Consider the following 19,975-nt stretch of genomic DNA (forward strand, 5'->3'; position numbering starts at 1 on the left):
CATTATCGCTGTTATGCATCGATTCAGTCTAGGGAGGGTTACGTTGACAAAGTGTTTGTGGCACCGCCAGATTGGTGAAAATTGCGAATAGAAAACATGCATTATTTATGAATTATTCATTTTATTAAAGAGCTCAATTTTTGTACTAGCACTCTTACAACAGTCGTCAATGACCATGGCCAAATTGTCCTTATCTATCTATAAGAATAACCCGCAACTTGAAACTTCAATTATGATAATGACCCTGTAATTGTATGGTTTGCAGTTCCCACTACTCGACTTATGGATATCCTGGGAATCACATAAGTTTACGAATCGTGGTCTTAATTGTACTAGAGAAAACAAAGTTGACGTCACTCAGCTTTTTGTTATTATTTTAACCAGCCATTTTTATGAGTAGTTCTCACTAAATGGTATTAATCAGACTATAAACGTTTAAGGTTCCACATAGTTGAGTGTGTTGGTACGTTATATCAGGCTGACAGATGCTGTGAGTTTTTTAATTAAACGAAAAGCATCAATAAGCTAGATCTTGGCTTCCATCAATTAATGACAAATTATTTTCAATAAAATTATGAAGGTATAGTAGTTACCCGTCGCCCTATCGCCCATTTCGCTTTTCTCGTGTAACGGATTTATTTCTTCTCTCAAACTTGCTACCCTGATGCCCGGGTCTTTATTCTGTCGGTTTGTTGGGGTTTTTCTTTCTTGCTTTTTCTTTTTAATCCTATTTGCTTATGTGCCTGTTTTTTGTTGTTTTTTTCAACATCGGCGGGCATGTTATCATTTATTAATATGCCTTGTTTGTTCAACAACTAGTCAAGCAAACACCTAAAATGAGTTTAAAAGACAAGGATTTTTGCAAGGGCGCCTGGCAACACTCCTTGAATGTTTCCAGAATAGGGATGAACGAATTTTTGGTCGTCCATTTCAAAATTTGCCAATCTTAAAAAGCTTGAATCTCAACTAATACTGATCTCTCGGAGTGGTTCTACAGTATAAATTATAGGATTTTTCATCTTCTACAACATAAGTAATTTTCGTGCTTTTAGCCCTAATTTGCACAATTCAAAGTTTTTTTGGACCTAATTCCCCCATCGCCTCTTCTATGGCTCCTAACGTTATTGTTTTGTAGTTAAAACAGAAAACGGTTAAAAGGTTTACTTGTTAACACGCCTTGGCATTTTTACAAGTAGCCTATATTGGCGGAATACAAATTATGGACGCAATCATTATTATATATTGGTTTTAATGTGTTTTTCGTCCCAATGAAACAAAATGGGTTATCAGACTCTTAATAAGTGTTCGTAGCAATTGAGAGAGAGAGAGAGAGAGAGAGAGAGAGAGAGAGAGAGAGAGTGAGAGAGAGAGAGAGAAGGGGGGGGGGTCATCTTCATCTGTAAATTTAAATTTGAGCTTTTATATATCGCAATATCCACTAAACGTGCTCAAAGCGCTTTACAGGGGGTCCCTGGCCAACAACAACAGGGGCTGTGTTCGTAGACCTGACAGCTGCCTATGACACATTAATCACAGGACAATAAGGTTGCAAGGGTAACTCGTAACACAAAAGTAGTTGCAATAATAAAATCCCTTATGTCAAACTGTCGCTTTTTTGTGGAAATGGATGGGGAGAAACGGAGATGGAGATCACAAAATAACGGACTCCCTCAAGGGTCGGTACTCGGTACTGGCACCTATCCTTTTCAACGTTTATACTATCGACCAACCGGAGTTCGAGAATATCTGGAGGCTTCTATATGCTAATGATCTGTGTTTTGCGTCACATGTCTCTGATTTCAAGACCATTGAGGAAGGACTAACATATGCCCTGAAGACACTCTCTGGGTATTATTGAAAGAAGTCATTAAATGCCAACCGAGGAAAAACTCAGGTGTGTGCCATCCATTTAAAAAACCACCAAGCCAACAGGAAACTAAACATCTCCTGGAATGGAAACATATTGGAGAACACATTCCTCGTGTATTTCGGTGTCACTTTAGACCGCATACTGTCCTTCTCTCAGCACATAAAGAAAACAAAAGCAAAGGTGGCCACAAGAAACAACCTTTTAAGAAAACCGGCAAACACTGCATGGGGAGCAGATCCAAAAACAGCCAGTACAACCGCACTAGCCATCTGCTATTCTTCAGCCGAATACGCCTTACCATCTGGGCAAGATCCTGCCATGCCAAAAAGATTGACCATGAGCTATATAACACCTGCCGGATCATTACTGGTAACTTGAAACTGACTGCATTTCCAGTTCTCCATCGGCTGGTTGGCATTGCACCTCCTCACATTCGAATAGTCACTGCTTCCAAAGCCCAGAAATATAAACAGGAGATGGACCCAAGGCACCCTCTCCATGACCACATCCCAACGACAAGTAGACTGAAGTCGAGAAAGAGCTTCATGACAGAAGAAAGCACCTACCCTGATCATGCAGCTGTCTACAGACTTTCTACATGGAGGGAGTGGGGCACTCATGCAAATGAAGCCGTTGAAGATCCGAGGGAAGAACTGCCCTACGGAACTGAGCTCCCCAGGAATGAATGGGTAACACTGAATAGATTACCGCAAAACTTGGGAGAACTGCTGGAAGCATGAAAAAGTGGGGACTGGCTGAGACGAGCTTGTGTAAATGTGGATGCCCAGAGCAGCGTTAGAGCACATCCGTAGAGACTGTCAGGAACAGACTCAGCTGCACTGACCACGACTTAAGAATCTGCTCCCTAGATGCTGTGGAGTGGGTTCGGCGTTGGAGTTACAAGCTATGACGATGGTGAACATAATTATCATCACGGCTATTATTATTATTATTATTATTATTATCATCATCATCATCATCATCATCATCATCATCATCATCATCATCATCATCATATTATTATTATTATTATTATTATTATTATTATTATTATTATTATTATCATTATTATTATTACTATTATTATTATTAAATATTATTAATATTGTTATTATCAACATCATAATTATAATAATAATAATAATAACCCTATGTAGATGGGGTCATTCATTCACAACCAAAAATAGATAAGTGAAAGCTGCGAAACATTGTTTATCATTTATCATGTTTCGTTACTTGGTTAAATAAAACAACACAGTACAGCACCATAATGCATATCTTATGAATCCATTTAAATGATTATTTCCGTCCTAATTTATCCCATCACTACTAAAGAAACTTACAACAAATACCTACCAAAGTTTCAATATTGAGCAAAAGTAATGATTTCGGGCAGTGGTCATAACCCGTGGACAGATAACTTTATTCACACCGAGGGGGATCGGACACAACCATCCATCAACGCAGACAAAAATCAGCCGGTTATTATTCTCATCCATGTCAACAAACAGAATGATGAAGATGCGACACCTTTCATTGAACACAATTACTTGAGACATTTTAGGAAAATTTACGAATCCAAGGGGTAGGTATCCCTTTTTAAATTGATATAGAATAAGTAATTCCTCGCGCATTTTATTAGTTGCTTGGATCGACGTGTACATTTATCCAGGCATGACATCTTATGGGCCTAGTTTAACATTGTTGTAATGGACAATATTTTGCGTCATTTTTTGAGATTTCTATTACAACAATGAGCCCATAAGGAATTGGTTTGTCAGACCTGCAAATAAGTGCGCGTCGGTTTGGATTATTCGACTTTCAATTAATAGACAAAAAGTAAGCTTAAAATATTTTATCGATCGGTTTTTGAAGGACGAGTTTTCTGGCCAAACTTTTTAATACCTAGTTTTTTAAAGCATGACAGTATAGTCAAAAACAAGAGACGGGTTAATATTGTAAGCTTTATTGAAAAGAATGAATATAAGTTCGGTGACGAAAACTAAAATGTCACAATTCTGGCCATTTTAATATTCATGTTGGTCATATTTAAGGATTTTAAACGCTTACGACACAAATGTGTCATTTCAGTGCCAGTAAAAATAAGGATAATATTTCAGAAAAGAAAAAGCAAGACAAGGGGAACCGAAGATTCCACCAGCAATCCATCCATGTGCATATTTTGACAGGCACAAGCAAAGGATCCCGCTACACCAAAGGATACACTAGAATGTCTACAAAGTGCAATATATTAAAAACTTTAAAAAATAATATAATAGAGCATCTACAGTGTATGAAAAATACCACCTCTCAAAACAAAACAAAAAATGAACTCTACATTTGACTGCTTCCACCACAGCTAAGGCCTTCTGTCAGGACCAGGAAATAAAACCCAGCAATTTCAATCCAGAACCAAGACAGAGAGCAACGTAGAAAAGGAAAACAGATATTGGGGGGGGGGGGTAGAAGACACATCACCCGCCCACCATGGGAGATTTTTTATTTTATTTAATTTTAATTCCTCTTTAGCCTATACACGATTCCGACATAATACCTTATAGGTTAAATATCTGAACAAATGTGTGTGAAAGGTGCCAAACAAAGATCCCGGTCTGATCGGGAATCAGAAGGTCTGAGGTTCGATCCCAAGTCGAGGTAGACTGATTTTTTTGAATGTTTTTTTTCTTCTTGTATGTTTCTCTCTTGCTTTGTCTGGCACCTTTCATTCACACTTGTTCAGATCTTTATCTTACACGGCGCCTGCTCCTTAGTTTCTTAATGTGGTACCTTAGAGGAGCAATGGGTCAATTTTACTTAATTGTATTTACTAACAAGTTAACTGTCGTTCTGGAAAGGCTCGTATTTAATTTAGAAACTTGTTTTAACACCTTTCCTCAAAACTATGCCAAATCGTTTTGCAATTGATCAGAAAGTTCAGCGCGATTGGCATTTAAAGTCAAAGGAGAAACTCTCTCTCTCTCTCTCTCTCTCTCTCTCTCTCTCTCTCTCTCTCTCTTTCTATCTATCTATCTATCTATCTATCTATCTATCTATCTATCTATCTATCTATCTATCTATCTATCTATCTATCTCTCAATATATCTATCTATCTATCTATCTATCTATCTATCTATCTATCTCTTTCTATATCTCTCTTTCTAATTTTTTAAATTTGTTTTTTTTTTTTTTTTGGTTTTTTTGTTGTCCCGATCTGTTTGTACAATGTTTTTAGCAAAATTATGATTCGACTTGTGACGTGTTTGTCTGGAGATACCAAAGGCCTTTGCTACAGCCGTAAGAGATATTAATATAAATCGACGATTGCTATTGTGATTTTGGCAGCTGCTTAAGTATGAATGATCTTCAACTGGAATCACTAACTTATGAATGTTTCCATGTTTTGCACTTTGTGATTTTGAATCAGGCTATTTAGATGTAGTGTGTTATTTGTTACCCACAAATGTTATCAATGTCATTACATGATAATATATCGAAAACAGAAAGACCAATCGTAATTTTCAATGTAACTACCATGTAAGGCTACGTTTTCATTCCGGTAGTTAAAAGCACAAGATAAAGTTTAGATTTTACTGTGAACACGAGAGTGTTAATCCTCTCTCCGTTCATTATCTATTCATCAATTTTAAATGGTCTGCTGGCACCCACGTAGCTGTACCTTACCTACATCAAAGATGGTTGTTTTTACTTGCATTGCTTATAGTTGTAATATATCTCACTAACTACCAACTACCAACCAACCATTCTCCAAATACACCAAACTAAGTACCAATAAGTCTATTTACTTATCTAGCAGGTACGTCCATTTATATCAATCCATTCATTCATGTTTCTACCAGAATACATTAAGTCATTTATCATCCTAAATTTATCAAGGTGGACAACACTCCAGTGTACACCAAGTTATGGCGTCGCAAACAACGAGGAGGAATGCAGCAAAGCCGTACAATCCGTCTTGGCCTGTCTAGAGAGCCGAGGGCTTCATCAGAACCCGATATTCCTTCATCTTCTAGGTCCTCGATCTGTCCAAGTGTACAACGAATTTACAAGAGCCGTCAAGGTGGAAACCGATGACCTTTTCCAGGTTTGTTACGTCGCTTGCCAGCTAATTCGAGGTGCTGTCGTAGACTTCAACCTTATAATGTTAGTTTCTATAAACTCATTGCAATCAATATTCCCAATAACAGCAAAAGCAAAATAACTGTAAAACCTGTGTTTCGTTTTCAACAACAACTACATCAACAAAAACAATGTATTTAAGGAAGAACTTTTAAAAATTGCATCAACCAATTTCTTAATTATGGTTTGTTCTGTTTACATAAAGCATGACATCCGAAACTCCTAAATAAAAGTGCTGAACGGAACCAAAAATAATCAGACTTGGATCCTGTTTAGAACTCGAATGATTCAATGTTCATATTATGGCTTGGGTATGCATTGAGACCAGCGACATGTCATGTCGATGGTTGAGACTGATCTAGATTCTAGTTGATCCTGTATAGTTAACTTACTGACACTTGACGCATATCACTTTCATTGCTTTGTCTTGTTTTTATTTGTTTTAAATGGTTTTCGGCGCTCTCGACGCATGTTATTTCAGCGCCAGTAAAATTGAAGAGAATGGGATAGTTTATTTTTTAAAGTCTGTATTTGCAATTTAAAGCGTACCAAAAAAAAAAATGGGACAAAGGGGAGCGGTTTAAATAGGGAACAGACGTAGATTCCAAGGGCATACTAGTGTACTTAGTTTGAGATCACCTACTATAACTCTTATCCATACACAAACCCGTGATCCTACTATGAGGAATACACTCAAAGGATTAAAAATCGTTATATTCAAAACAACAAATATAACAGCACATAGCAGAGAGAGGTTTTATTATGGGGGGGGGGGGGGGGGGTAATCACCGCAAACTATAACTATACATTTGATTGTTTCCCTCCCAGCCAGGGCCAGGACAAAATCACGTAATAGCATTCCATGACAAAGACATAGAGCAAGTTGAAAACCAGATAGATACTGAGGGAAAAGAAGACTTCGCGAAGTCCCGGGTTTTGAGAGTGCTTGCCAGAAAAACAAGTTTTCAGGCCAATTTTTTTAAAACATCAGAGTACGGCGATATACGAGTTGGGAGTTTTGTGTATAATTTCACTAAAATTTATTTAACTTGAAGCCTCCTTGGGGTACCAACATTGTGATCCACAAAATAGATTAGAAGGGAACCATGAACACTCGGTATGGTCTAAACACTTTAGTTTGAACTTGTTTACGCCATGCATTCTTTATCTCTTTCTTTTGCTCCCCTATAAGATCTACGGATCCATCATAGATAGTGCCCCATCTCGTCCTTCTGGAATCATTGCATCCCTGAGGAAGACATTTCCAACAGTCTTCAACGTTTATATCGCTCTCCTGCACATACTAGCGACTGTCTTTCCAGAGTTTTTCCACTATCCTCCTGACTTTGACAGTTACGAGGAGTTCTGTTACAATAAGAGTAAGTGAAGTTGAAAACATTGTGATCGCAGTCGTTGCTGCTAGCATCTTCGTCCTCCTCTTCTAGAGATAGAGGAGGAAAGGAGAGGAGGAGGAGGAAAGGGGAAGAGGGGGAGACGGGAGAGGATTAAGAGGAGGAGGACAACAACAAAAAGATGACGAAGAAAAAGAAGAAATTCTAGAAGTAGTAGTAGTAGTAGTAGTAGTAGTAGTAGTAGTAGTAGTAGTAGTAGTAGTAGTAGTAGTAGTAGTAGTAGTAGTAGTAGTAGTAGTAGTACAACAAAAGCAAACGATGTTGAATGACAATACGCTGCTCCCGGAGTTGTGTCAGTGTGTAAGGCACGTAACTTAGATTACACTCGACTCAAGTGTGGACAGATATTACAATACATAACAGAGAGATGATTTACAAGAGAAAAAATGCCATCTCCCAAAACTATAATATTTGTCTGTTTCCCTCCCAGTTACATACAAAACGAAGTAATCTTATTCCAAGACAAAAACAGAAAGCAACTCAGGAGATAGCAGATACAATAAGTGACCCACTGCCCATCATGGGAGGTCAAAAGACCCAACCCAGTCCTTTGGCAAGATTATTACACCCCAATTTGCTCACTTGGATATGGGTGATCCCTCAGAAGTGTGATGATTTTTATCTAATTCATTTATGGAACGCCTACCCGACGGCATCTCACGATTTCTTTTCCTTTTCTTTTTTTCAATCTAAAAGCCTCACGCCGACATTACTGTTTTGTTTTGTTTTGTTTGAGGTTTTTAAATTTTTTTTTTTCTTTTTGTTTTTTCTTTTAATGGTTTTTCGGCGCTTGCAACACATTTAGGTCATATCAGCTCCAGGAAAAGAGAAGAAGCTGAGTAAAATGTTCTAGAATTACAATTAAAGCACCCAAGAAAAAGGAAGAAAAAGGGGAATTACACGCCAGCATGGTTTCCTCGAATAATATGGTTGCATCGAACTCATTCGAACGTCCCGACTGTTTTCCTTATTATTCTTTATCATTCCATTCCTTCTTCGAATTAACTTCACCCAGCCAACGTAAACAAATTTAATTAATAAAGTTTGTTTGTTTTTTGGTTATTTTTGTTTGTTTTGTTTTTTGATGGTTTTTTTTTATGCGCCCGGTGATTTCAACCACTGATGATTTCAACCACTGATGATTTACCGTGACATTGTCAGTTATGTATGTGTTTATCGTGTGTATCTTATCTCCACTGCAGGTGCTGTATACAGTATGATTCACATGCAGACACTCAGAGCCACTCACACACTCCATCGCCGTTTTGCATAACCTACACCTTTCTGCTTATTCTTTTCATACTAATTTCTGCCACGCGCCGTGATTTGCTAATGATTGACCACGACGGTAAATGAATGTTGTGAAATGTTTTGTTGATAATGGTAACATCGTGAAACACGCAAAATAATGATACGTATGTGTTTAATTTTTGTAACCACCAGACGCCAGTCCACAGTTGTATTTGTACTCGGAATGTGACCATGTCGTCGATTCTTCAGACGTGGAATCCGTCATCAACATTCGTCACAGGGCTGGAGTGCAGGTTGACAAGAAATGCTGGTCTGACTCGGATCATGCTCGTCATCTTTTCACTCACGAGGTGGAGTACATGTCGCTGTGTCAGGGATTTGTAGAGAGAATCGTCAAGTCCTAGCAACAAACGGAGTTATAAATATTCAAGATTCCGTAACACGACTACGTATGTTACTGCTTATGCGAACGTAAAAATATGATTTCCCTTTTTGAAATCCTGAAAAAAACAACTTTTGATACAGTGCTAGAAAAAGCTTATAAAAAATAGAGATAAGACCATCCCCCCAAAAATCAACCTTTTTGTGTGGGAATCGAATCTCTGACCGCCACAACTGTCAGGCAGTCAGGGGGTCTGAGATTCCACTCATCTTCAGTTGTAATACTCAGAATTTAAAATCTATGAGTGGTAGTTAAGTTAAATGATGAATTCGGGATAATTGGAACGTACGAGTATTTTGGTAAAAATGAGATAATATATTATTGATCATCATTTTTTTAACCAGTTAACTGCCGTGGAAAGCCATGTAGGTATTTAAAAATTTGGCCAGAAAGCTCGTCCTTCAAATATCGATCGATTTAAATGACCCTCATCTTGGCAAAAACTCTCAAATCTGGGACTTCGCGAGGTCCCAGTTTTTGCCAAGATGAGGGTCATTTAAATCGATCGATATTTGAAGGACGAGTTTTCTGGCCAAATTTTTTAATACGTGGCTGTCCAAAGTACGACAGTTAACTGGTTACATTCTCTTGATTAACTCATATCGTGCCATCTATCATAATGCTTTGTATGCTAATTTTTACCACCCAAATCTTATAATATTATACAGTGAATAAAACAAAAGGATAATGATCCTTTTATAATCCAATTGGTAAACTTTGGATTTGTTTTTAATTTTTAGTCATCTCATTCCGGGGATCAAGGACGAAACCTTTTTTTTTTAATTTGGGGAAGGGGGTGGTGGGGTTGCGCTTGCGACACATTTGTCTTTTTTCTTTTTTTGCACCAGTTATACGGAGGATGATATTGGGGAAAAGTTATAGCTGAAGATAAAAGCAACGAAGAAAAAGCAAGAGGAAAGGGGCTTGTTTTGTTTTGAGGGTTTTACGGAGCTTGTGACACATGTAGGTCATTTCAGCGCCAGTTAAGAAATGGGGTGTTAAAAATATCTAGATTGACAATTGAAAGAACAAAAGATTGTTGTTTGTTTGTTTGTTTTTAAGGGTTTTACGGCGCTTGCAACACATTTAGGTCATATCAGCGCCAGTAAAAAATTGGATGAAGGCTGTTCCTTACACATTTGATGTGTTTTTATTAATTTTATCAGATACTAATAAGGTCCAGGTCAGAATGTCTTACCGGCCAGCAAAGATCGGTGGAAATGTGTTACAAGGCCAATTGCACGACTTTCCGGCCATAGTAAAATTGGCCATATTTAATTTAAGAAGGAACTGTGTATCATTCTAAACCTTAAACATCTCCAGCTACTAGAAAAGATCCCATGTAAAGACCACTGATTTGAACAATACCAAATTCCAGGACTATTCTTCTTCGATTTGACCTGTGCCTATTTTGACATTACTTAAAGTCCCATCCAGGCTCAAACAAAGAAGGATACACTCAAATGATTATAGATTTAAAACTAATAATTAAAGTCCATAACAGACAGATGTTTTACAAGGGGGAAAAATATCTTCTTTAAAAAAAAGGCATTTGACTGTCTCCCTCCCAGCTAGAAAAATAAATCCAGCAATCTCAATCCAGAATAAAGACAGGGGGCAACATGGAAAGGGAAAACAGATATGGGTGATTGAAGACAGCAAGTGACCCCTCTCTCTCTCTCTCTCTCTCTCTCTCTCTCTCTCTCTCTCTCTCTCTCTGTGCCCATCATGAGGTCAGAAGACCCCACCCAACCAAAGGGGCTTAAGTTCTTGCACAAGCGGGTCTCCCTGGTGGGAGTGCAAAGCCTTATCTACTCGGCCATCTCCCTCCTAGATGGGATAGTAGGAGTACGTCTTTCTCAAAGGCTAATGGTTTAAGCGTTAAAGAATTCCATCACTTTGATAAATGAAAAGGGGGAGGGGGCAAGAGATAGAGAGAGAGAGATTGTTTTTGTTTTTTAAGGATTTTACTCGCTTGCAACACATTAAGACCATGTCAGTGCCAGTAAAAAGGAAGAAAATGGGATAGTAAAAAGTTCTAGAATTACAATGAAAGCACCCAAGAAAAGGTAAGACAAAGGGGAATGGTTCAATTAGGGAACAGATATAGATTCCAAGACCACACTATCAGTGTACTTAAGATAGAAGACACAGCAACTACCTCCCTGCCCACTATAGGAGGTCAGGAACCCCATCGCGATATAGATAGATAGATAGATAGATAGATAGATAGATAGATAGATAGATAGATAGATAGATAGATAGATAGAGAGAGAGAGAAAGAGAGAGAGAGAGAGAGAGAGAGAGAGAGAGAGAGAGAGAGAGAGAGAGAGAGAGAGAGAGAGAGAGAGAGAGAGAGAGAGAGACAAGAAAAAAATCACTGAAACACAGAATTGTATCTCCTCACATTTAATCAGTGTTATTTTTTTCCCAGCACCCATAATATTAGTCTTGACTAAATTAATATCAGCAATCACATGAAGGGAGTACAATCCCTTTATAACGATCGACAATTTTATACTTGTCACAATCACAACTCGGGTATTAGGATTCAATAAGCACATCCTCCCATTACAAATGTTACAAAAATGGTTTAAAACAATCAACAATATATAATATGGCGTAATAATATCTATATATGTGATAGTCTTTGCATTGGTTTAGATTGAGCTTTACTTATTTGCAGGTCTGATAATTCAACTTTTATGAGATCATTGTTGTAATGGAAATACTCTCAAGCCCTGACATGATGTCCTTTACAAAAATGTTTAAATTTGCGTTTGGTTATCATACCTGCAAATATGTGAATGTTGGTTTACGCGCATCCAAAATACATGAATTATAACTTTAATCCCTTTCTTTTTAAACATCATAAATTGTAATTTTAAATTGAAAAAGGATGCCATATGTATCAAATAAATTTATGTCCACGCAGTTCACAGAGGGGAGGCTCAAACAGTCGACAACAGTTGTTCTTTTTGATTACAGGAAAATTAACATTCAACTTCACCACTGTTATAATTTACCTTTTCGTTTTTGAGCTTTAGGCAGTGAATACAATAGAATATGATATTATTTTACAAGCCTTATAATAAATGACATATCCATTTTTTTAAAAATAATAAATCTCAACTTTATTCTTTTTTTATAATTAAATACAACAGTCGATCTTTGAAATATTAATATTATATTTTCACATCTAAATGAAATATTTGTGTGAATCTTACCTTTGAAATTGCATGATAATAACAAGGCACAAATGTAGATGAACCTATTACAAGGCATATGTATCTATAATGAATGGTAAAACTTTGAACAATCACCCTTCGGTAACAACTGAAAAAACGTATCTTAAAATATAAGTTGGTTTATTTTAATGACGTATGTAATATCTTGAGCCATTGCTGATGCAACAATTTTTATTTACTATGAGAAGAAGGTGAAAACGGTACCATGACTAAGTGTTGAATATTTAAGGAGACCAAATATTTGCAATGAAAATATATTTCACAGATATGGAAGAGATCTTTACATACCATTCAAAATCCAAATATTAAATTGCTTCTATTCATCCAATTGTGGGTTACAATGCTTTCTTTTTCATAAAGACACGTCTAGATAAAAATTCAGTCGTAGAAAAGGGATATGATAGGATAGTCAAAAGATTGTAAATTACAAGCATCAAGAAAAAATGAGACAAAGTGACTGGTTCAAACATAAACGGGGATCCTACGAGAAATCTAACCCACCTATGAATCTAATCTAAGACTATTTTTCTGAAAACCTAAACAAAACTCAGGCACAAGATCCTCACAAAAAAGGGATACACCAAAAGAGTACCATAATGTCTAAATGCAATAATGGCCAACAGTAACAACAATAGACAAAAAGAGATGATTTACATCAGGTAAAAAGTCGTCTATCACAGACAATTAAGCTGTTCTCCTATCAGCGCAAGATCCTTAACAAGATGACAAAATTCAATCAATAAATTCTTTAGATAGTTTTACATAACTAAACGCAAAGTGGAGTAAAGTGGTCAGAGAAAAATGATGGCGTGGAAAAGATATCTTTAAAATAATCAATAAATTCTTTAAAATAATCAATAAATTCCATAACTTGCATAATGATTGTTTATATCTGGAAGGGAAAGGAATGTCTAGTTAGTATTTCTCAAATTAAAAAAAAAAACAACAAAAAACATCATGACACCCAACAGATATAATAAAGTAATAAAGCAAATGATATATGCATGCCACCAATGTGTCTGTAACAAAACTTTATCAAAGTATGAGTGTACAAATGAAATGAATACCATTTTATGATGTTTCCCTGCCACGAAAGCTCAATATTGGCATCAAATTATATCACATCACTGTGATAAAAGTGATGAATTGTGTGACTATGACAGGCCAAGGATTTCCTCTGTATCTGGGTCAATGTCAATGTCATAGAAACAAGGGCGGGTTGGCAGTCCTGGCATGGTGCTCATCTTTGAAAATAAAAATGACATTGGTTTATTTGTATTGTACTTGTTAATACCAGGACGGGAGTGAAAAGAAGAAGAAGAAGAAGAAGAAGAAGAAGAAGAAGAAGAAGAAGAAGAAGAAGAAGAAGAAGAAGAAGAAGAAGAAAAGAAGAAGAAGAAGAAGAAGAAGAAGAAGAAGAAAGAAGAAGAAGAAGAAGAGAAGAAGAAGAAGAAGAAGGAAGAAGAAGAAGAAGAAGAAGAAGGAAGAAGAAGAAGAAGAAGAAGAAGAAGAAGAAGAAGAAGAAGAAGAAGAAGAAGAGAAGAAGAAGAAAGAAGAAGAAGAAAAGAAGAAAGAAGAAGAAGAAGAAGAAGAAAAGAAGAAGAAGAAGAAAGAAAGAAAGAAGAACAAGAAGAATTACAGAAAACAGACTCTCAGTAAAAGCAGAATAGAAATCCGCATTATGATGAAAATTTCCTTGCACCTTGGCTGCATTATTCAGCCAAGGTGCAAGGAAATTTTCATCATAATCTAAGGTGATGGATTGCCATGACAGGATGATTAATGGCGTATTCACAGGTCACCTCTTATAAGTGATTATGCAGTGTTCTCCTTGCAGCAATTCATGGATTATTGTCGTAAATTGATGATGAGGGGAATGGACCTGCCAACGGGGAAACAGACTAAATTGAAAGATAGTTCTGACATTATTCTGCTGTGAGTAAAGGGAATCAGTTGAAAATAAAACACTTACAGTTCCAATGAGAGGATAGATGAAGCCAGCCCCAATGCTGGCTCTTGCCTCTCGGATTGGAAGCACAAACCCTTTTGGTGCCCCTTTCAATTCTGGCTTGTGGGATAAAGACAGGTGTGTCTTAGCCATGCAGATGGGAAGATCGTTAAAACCCTGGAAAATTGAAATAATACAAAGCAAGTTATTTTTTTAAAAAAGAAGACTTTCCAGGTTTCAAATAACATAACTTTATTTATGGCATAAGGAGCCTGTGTGAATATGGATATTTTCCTTTCTTTATCTTTTAAACAAATCTCAGAAATAACTACTGTCTCTTGGCTACTTGCCTGTGAAAGGAACCTTTTCTGTCAATGAGTTAAGTAATTAAAAGCAACCTAAATTAAATATATAGTGATAATCAGAGACTTATTGCATCTGCAGCGTTTTAAAGATTATTTTCAAGAAAGTTTGATTTTTTGTTTGTTTGTTGCTTTAGGTCTCTTCCAACACAATTGAGGTTATATGAGAGACCGCTGAAACAAAAAAACAAGCAATCCAACAAAAATAGCACAAATGCAAATCAAAATCATAACCCAAAGATATCACAAGCTAAATTACAAACAACCAAGAACAAACAGGCAGAAGATTTACAGAAAAAAATATTCCCTGCCAAAAACACAATCACAAACCAAAGAAGCAGGATAGGCTAGTAAAGAGAAGAAGAAACGACATCACTATCGGATCGTACACCCATGCGAACATCATAGGTATATATGATTCAAGGGTGATGCTCCCATCCAACCACCCGCCAAGAAAGTTTGAGTTAGTTCAACGTTGATGAAGAGTCCCTCTTGCTAAATATTTTTAATACTGCTGTGTAGCATTTCATTAAGATTATATTGAACACAGCAGAATAAATACTTAAATCTTTCAGCGCAATTGGCCGCAATGTGTGGCCAGAGCAGAATCTGTTTTCACAGTGGCCAGCCTGAAGGCAAAAACAAACAATGTAATCCAATCCAACTTTCTACAAAAGTACTATAAATTGAACCAATGGTAGCATTTCTTTCATCAGAACATTCAGTTGGCCCTTGGGGTATTTTAATTGAGATTTTGTGCCAAATTTGAATGACATTCTCATGCTGCCTTGATCAGGTATCAGCCATTTTGTGACGGAAATGTGAATATAACCTCAGCACTGAAAGAGTTAATAGGCAATATTAATTACAGAACAAAAAATACTACCTGTTGTTTGTAACGTTCAATTTGTTCTTTGGCCAGATCTTCTAGTTCTATACCATCAGCACCATAAATTTCACGGGCTATCGTTTCAATCTTTGACTCGATGGAATCCTGGAAAAGCAAATTTTAAAAGTTGATTATCAAGACATGCACTAATTATTCTAGATATGATAAAATGTTTAAAAGAATTTGCCAATTATCCATTTTGGTTATTTAAATGATAATATGGCCATTATCAATGCTGCTCCCCCCCCCCCTTCCCCTTCTCCTTATCCCTTTTTGTGAACAGTGTGGAATAAAATCTTTTCTCTTTACCAGCACTAATACCGCAGTAAGTGTTGAATGGAATCCGATATAAAAATTATTATTATTCTATTAACAACTGAGTTCACTGGTCTTGTAAATCTAAGACAATGGTACAATGTGACATACCTTGACATCGTACAGGAATTTAAATTTGGTTTCTTGGACTGTGGCCTTTTCTACAGCAGATGCCAAGTCAACAGCACCAGCCCCACCTTTGGCCCAATGGCTACAAATGACAGCATCAAATGCACCATTTTCTTTGGCAAGCCGACGGACTGCTTCCAACTCTATTTCTGTGTCACTCCTACATTTAGGAATAAGACAGAAAGAAAATTATTCCAATGAGACGGTAATTCTGTATCAGATTTATAGGGACACATATGAAATTGAACAGTTTGTAAGAGAACAAAATTTCATATGTTTTGTTTTTAAGGGTTTTACAGCGCTTGTGACACATTTAGGTCTTAACAGCACCAGTAAAAAGAAAGAAAACGGGACAATAAAAAAGTTCGAGAATTACAATTAAAGCAACCTGGAAAAAGTTAGACAAAGAGGAATTAATTCAAATAGGGAACAGATGTAGATTCAAAGAGCATCCCATCAATGTATTTAGTTTGAGATCACCTAAAAGTCTCATCCAGACACCAGCACAGGATCCCACTAAGAGGAACACACTCAAATATTTACGAAATATGTTCTAAACAAAAACAAAAACAAACAGTTCATAATAAAGAGATGATTTACAAGGAGAAAAATATTACCTCCCAAAATTAACACTATAGAACTGACTGTTTCAGCAAGGGCAAGGACATAACTAAGTAATCCAATTCCAAAATATTATACAACGTGCCCTGAAAAACATTTTTTTTAAAAATGATTTATAAATGATAACAAAAATCAAATTAATTTGTCCCTTAGTTGATAAATACTCACCAGAACCTGTTGATGGCCACAACCACTGGAACACCAAATTTGTTGGCATTTTCAATTTGTTTGATTAAATTACTGCAACCCTTCTCAACAAGTTCCACATTCTGTAAAACGTAAAAAAGGTTTTTAATTTTTATCACAAAGAAATATCAAAATCATGTAAAAGAGATAATCCAGTAATTTGATCTTATAAACCTTAGGTCACATTCTAAGACCATGATTAAAAAAGAATTGAAGATTATGCAGAAAGTTGAAATTCAAATAAGAAATTAGTATTAACAAGTGTGGTAAAGTGATCAGTTATTTGTTGAACGACAATTTCAGTAGACACTACAATTGGCGTCATGACATGGCCACCATCCACCCTCTAATAAGTGTCCAATAAGTGTCCAATAAGTGCGGGTATGTGGTCTTGTGGTACGACACTCGCTTTCAGATTGGAAGGTCCTGGGTTTGAGCCTCGCTATGCGTAGAGTGGAGTCCTTGGAAAAGGCTCTCTACTCACATTCTCTCACCGCACTTGGGTGGAAAATGAGTACCTAGCGTTGTCTCGGTCCAAAAAAATTATAACATCGCCTAATAAAACCTATATGTTAAGTGTTGCCAGGGACCCATTGTAAAGCACTTTGAGCATGTTTAGTGGATATTGCGCGATATAAAATCTCAAGTTTTTTGGGTGTTATTTTTTTTTTTTTTAAAATAAGTGTCCTTTAAACAAATTGACTTGTGATTTGTATCATGAGTGAAGGATGGGAACTCATGAACGTGACAAAGGGCAAGATAACTCCAAGTCTCCTCACTCAACTGACTGTCCACTGGCCTTATACTAGATTAAAGGAATGATTTGTAATGTCAAGATATGAAGTGAGTAGAAAAGTGCCAGAAGACAATAGAGAATAAAAAATTTTTTCGCGGCGGTGGTGGGGTTTGAACCTGCGACCTTATTGGTACGACAACTCCGCCTGGCAGGTGAGAGCGTGGCTCTACCGTGTGAGCTATCCACGAACACAAAAATATTCGTTTCAAACCCAAAGTCATTTCTAGATCCCTCTCTCACCCACTTCTTGAGATCGCCGATTCGTTCGCCACCATCGCGAAGTAATTTTGACCAGCAGTTAAGCTTAATAGCCAATATTCTCATCACAAACATATAACATAGAAACGATTGAGACATTGAGTATGCTCCGGTGTATGGGGTGAATTTTTAATTCAGAAAAGTGAGTGGAACAGGCACTTAAGTTGGTAACAACAAGATATGAAGTGAGTAGAAAAGTGCCAGAAGACAATAGAGAATAAAAAATTTTTTTGTAATGTCAACATCCCCTCTTAAAAATTTGTGTCATTTCTATGTTAAAAAGACAATTTTAAAAAAACTGTTGTAGTCGACTTATGTATGCCATACAGTTGTCCCTCTTGACAAGTTCAACTGTATATATTGGAAGTCTGCGTGAAATCAGATCTCTGTAAAAACAGGCATATGTTAAAATTAGCAAACTACAAACGGGAACAATATTGTTTCCAGCTCAAAGTCTGAAGCCATCTATAAATCATGGATCCCTATTCCTGTCCAAGCCATCATTCTAACCGCATACCCCTTTTCTCTATATAGTGTGTTGAAACATCAATTTTAACTTTTTTTCTTTTTTTTTCTTAGTGTTTCCTTGGGAAGGGTTAAAGCCAAAACAGCTTATGAGTTCCTAGCTTCCGACAGCTTCCCATTGCTACAAGCTTACCTCCTCTGTGTACTCCTTTTGCAGTGGCACCCCAGCCACAACTGTGGGGCCCCCTCCATGCATCTTCAGAGCCCTCACAGTAGCGACAAGCACCACTGCATTCGGCACCAGACCAGAGTAGCGACATTTGATGTTGAAGAATTTCTCCATCCCAATATCAGCACCAAAGCCAGCCTCAGTCACTGATGATAAATGAGAATTGAAACCACAGTGGTAAAAGAAAACATGGAGCAGAGCACTAGAGGTTGTACAGGAACAAGATAACAAATGATCCCTATTGTTTGGAAATTGTAAATGAAAAAAAAAAGATTATATCCAATTATATGGAGCATTTTCAGCACCATCTATGCTAATTGAGAAAAAAATTATTCGAAATAAATTTTTTCTTTTTTTCAGCAAAAGTCCCGTAATAACCATCTTGGTTTGTTTTTTTCATTGTTTATATTTTGCTATAAAATAACATTCATAATAATCTTCACTGCTTGTCGCCAATTGTTGTATGTATTAATACATTTAATAATAATTATGTCACTAACACATGAAAGTTTTTAAAACGCTCATACCCACAAAGCCGTTCTCTCCCACAAGTTTCAAGGCAATTTTATCAGCCAAAATGGAAGAATTTCCATGAGCAATGTTGGCAAATGGTCCAGCATGGACAAACACCGGTGTGCCCTGGAATAACGAAAAAAACTCATTTTAAAAAGGCATTGTTTAATTAATGGGAAGAAAAAGACAAAACATTGGGGGGGGGGGGGGGGGGGGTGAGAAGCATCCAAACAAAAGCATAAAAAAAAACAAGAAGAAAACAATATGGAGGAATAAGTACTATTCCATTTTATAATTATCCAGAACCCTATTCAACATATATATACTTCTTTTAAAAGGGTGAACTCACGCCTCCATTTTAAATAATAAAAGTATCAAGATGTATATAAAAAATCATAAGGTCATATAAGGCAAAAGCAAATGGCAGACCAACCTCTAATGTTTGCATCAGGTTGGGTCGAATGGTATCCTTCATCAACACTGTCAATGCCCCTCCTACACCCTGAAGATAAATAAAAAACATACAAAAGCCTTACCTTTTTTTTTAGACACAACTTGTGAAATTATCTGACTAAATCAATCACATTACTTAAAACCTAACCATATCTTTTTTTCCAAGTAAAATTTAAAATACAAAAAACTATCTAACATAAGTAAAGCGCAAAATATTTTTGCAATCTCATGGGCCTCGCAGCTAAAATGAGAAGGTGTCTGACAGCCATGGGGACGACTCAAAATTAAAGGCCAGGTAGGATGGTTTTTGGTCGTCTGCAGTGCAATAATGTGAAAATGACAAAATATTGTGATAATGTACAAAATTATTATACTAAGAATGAAAAACAAAAGTTAAAAGTCTATTTCGTGTCATAGAAAAAAGATAAACACAATTTCAATGAGGCAACAA

At 36.6% G+C, this 19,975-nt stretch overlaps 2 protein-coding genes across 2 annotated transcripts in view; one reads left to right on the top strand and one right to left on the bottom strand.

Annotated features, from left to right (window-relative positions):
* The first annotated feature begins 3,166 nt into the window (after window positions 1-3,166).
* On the top strand, window positions 3,167-9,821 carry LOC144968214 (transmembrane protein 53-like). Its single transcript, XM_078906347.1, has 4 exons — window positions 3,167-3,455; window positions 5,765-5,972; window positions 7,200-7,386; window positions 8,863-9,821. Exons 1-4 carry the CDS (start codon window positions 3,253-3,255, stop codon window positions 9,072-9,074), a joined length of 810 nt encoding a protein of 269 aa, XP_078762473.1. The 5' UTR covers window positions 3,167-3,252; the 3' UTR covers window positions 9,075-9,821.
* A 1,684-nt stretch (window positions 9,822-11,505) lies between these two features.
* The window catches only part of LOC144968221 (C-1-tetrahydrofolate synthase, cytoplasmic-like), a 32,602-nt gene continuing 24,132 nt past the window's right edge, over window positions 11,506-19,975 (bottom strand). The window contains exons 17-24 of the mRNA XM_078906361.1: window positions 19,505-19,573; window positions 19,086-19,197; window positions 18,523-18,704; window positions 16,793-16,893; window positions 15,986-16,163; window positions 15,557-15,664; window positions 14,333-14,485; window positions 11,506-13,604 (exon numbers count right to left, since the gene is read on the bottom strand). Coding sequence (XP_078762487.1) covers window positions 13,515-13,604; window positions 14,333-14,485; window positions 15,557-15,664; window positions 15,986-16,163; window positions 16,793-16,893; window positions 18,523-18,704; window positions 19,086-19,197; window positions 19,505-19,573 — 993 coding nt within the window. The 3' untranslated portion in view covers window positions 11,506-13,514. The remainder of the gene's footprint in view (window positions 13,605-14,332; window positions 14,486-15,556; window positions 15,665-15,985; window positions 16,164-16,792; window positions 16,894-18,522; window positions 18,705-19,085; window positions 19,198-19,504; window positions 19,574-19,975) is intronic.

This window comes from Berghia stephanieae, chromosome 1 (genome assembly GCF_034508935.2).
Source record: "Berghia stephanieae isolate SIO BIC M18660-M18661 chromosome 1, UCSD_Bste_1.3, whole genome shotgun sequence".
In the NCBI taxonomy this organism is placed as follows: domain Eukaryota; kingdom Metazoa; phylum Mollusca; class Gastropoda; order Nudibranchia; family Aeolidiidae; genus Berghia; species Berghia stephanieae.

Bases quoted from the DNA above. Each gene is read 5' to 3' on its own strand.
- LOC144968214 (XM_078906347.1), top strand. From the start codon at position 3,253: ATGATTTCGGGCAGTGGTCATAACCCGTGGACAGATAACTTTATTCAC. The intron at 3,456-5,764 runs GTAGGTATCCCT...AAATTTATCAAG, and splicing joins AAAATTTACGAATCCAAGGG to GTGGACAACACTCCAGTGTA. The intron at 7,387-8,862 runs GTAAGTGAAGTT...TGTAACCACCAG, and splicing joins GGAGTTCTGTTACAATAAGA to ACGCCAGTCCACAGTTGTAT.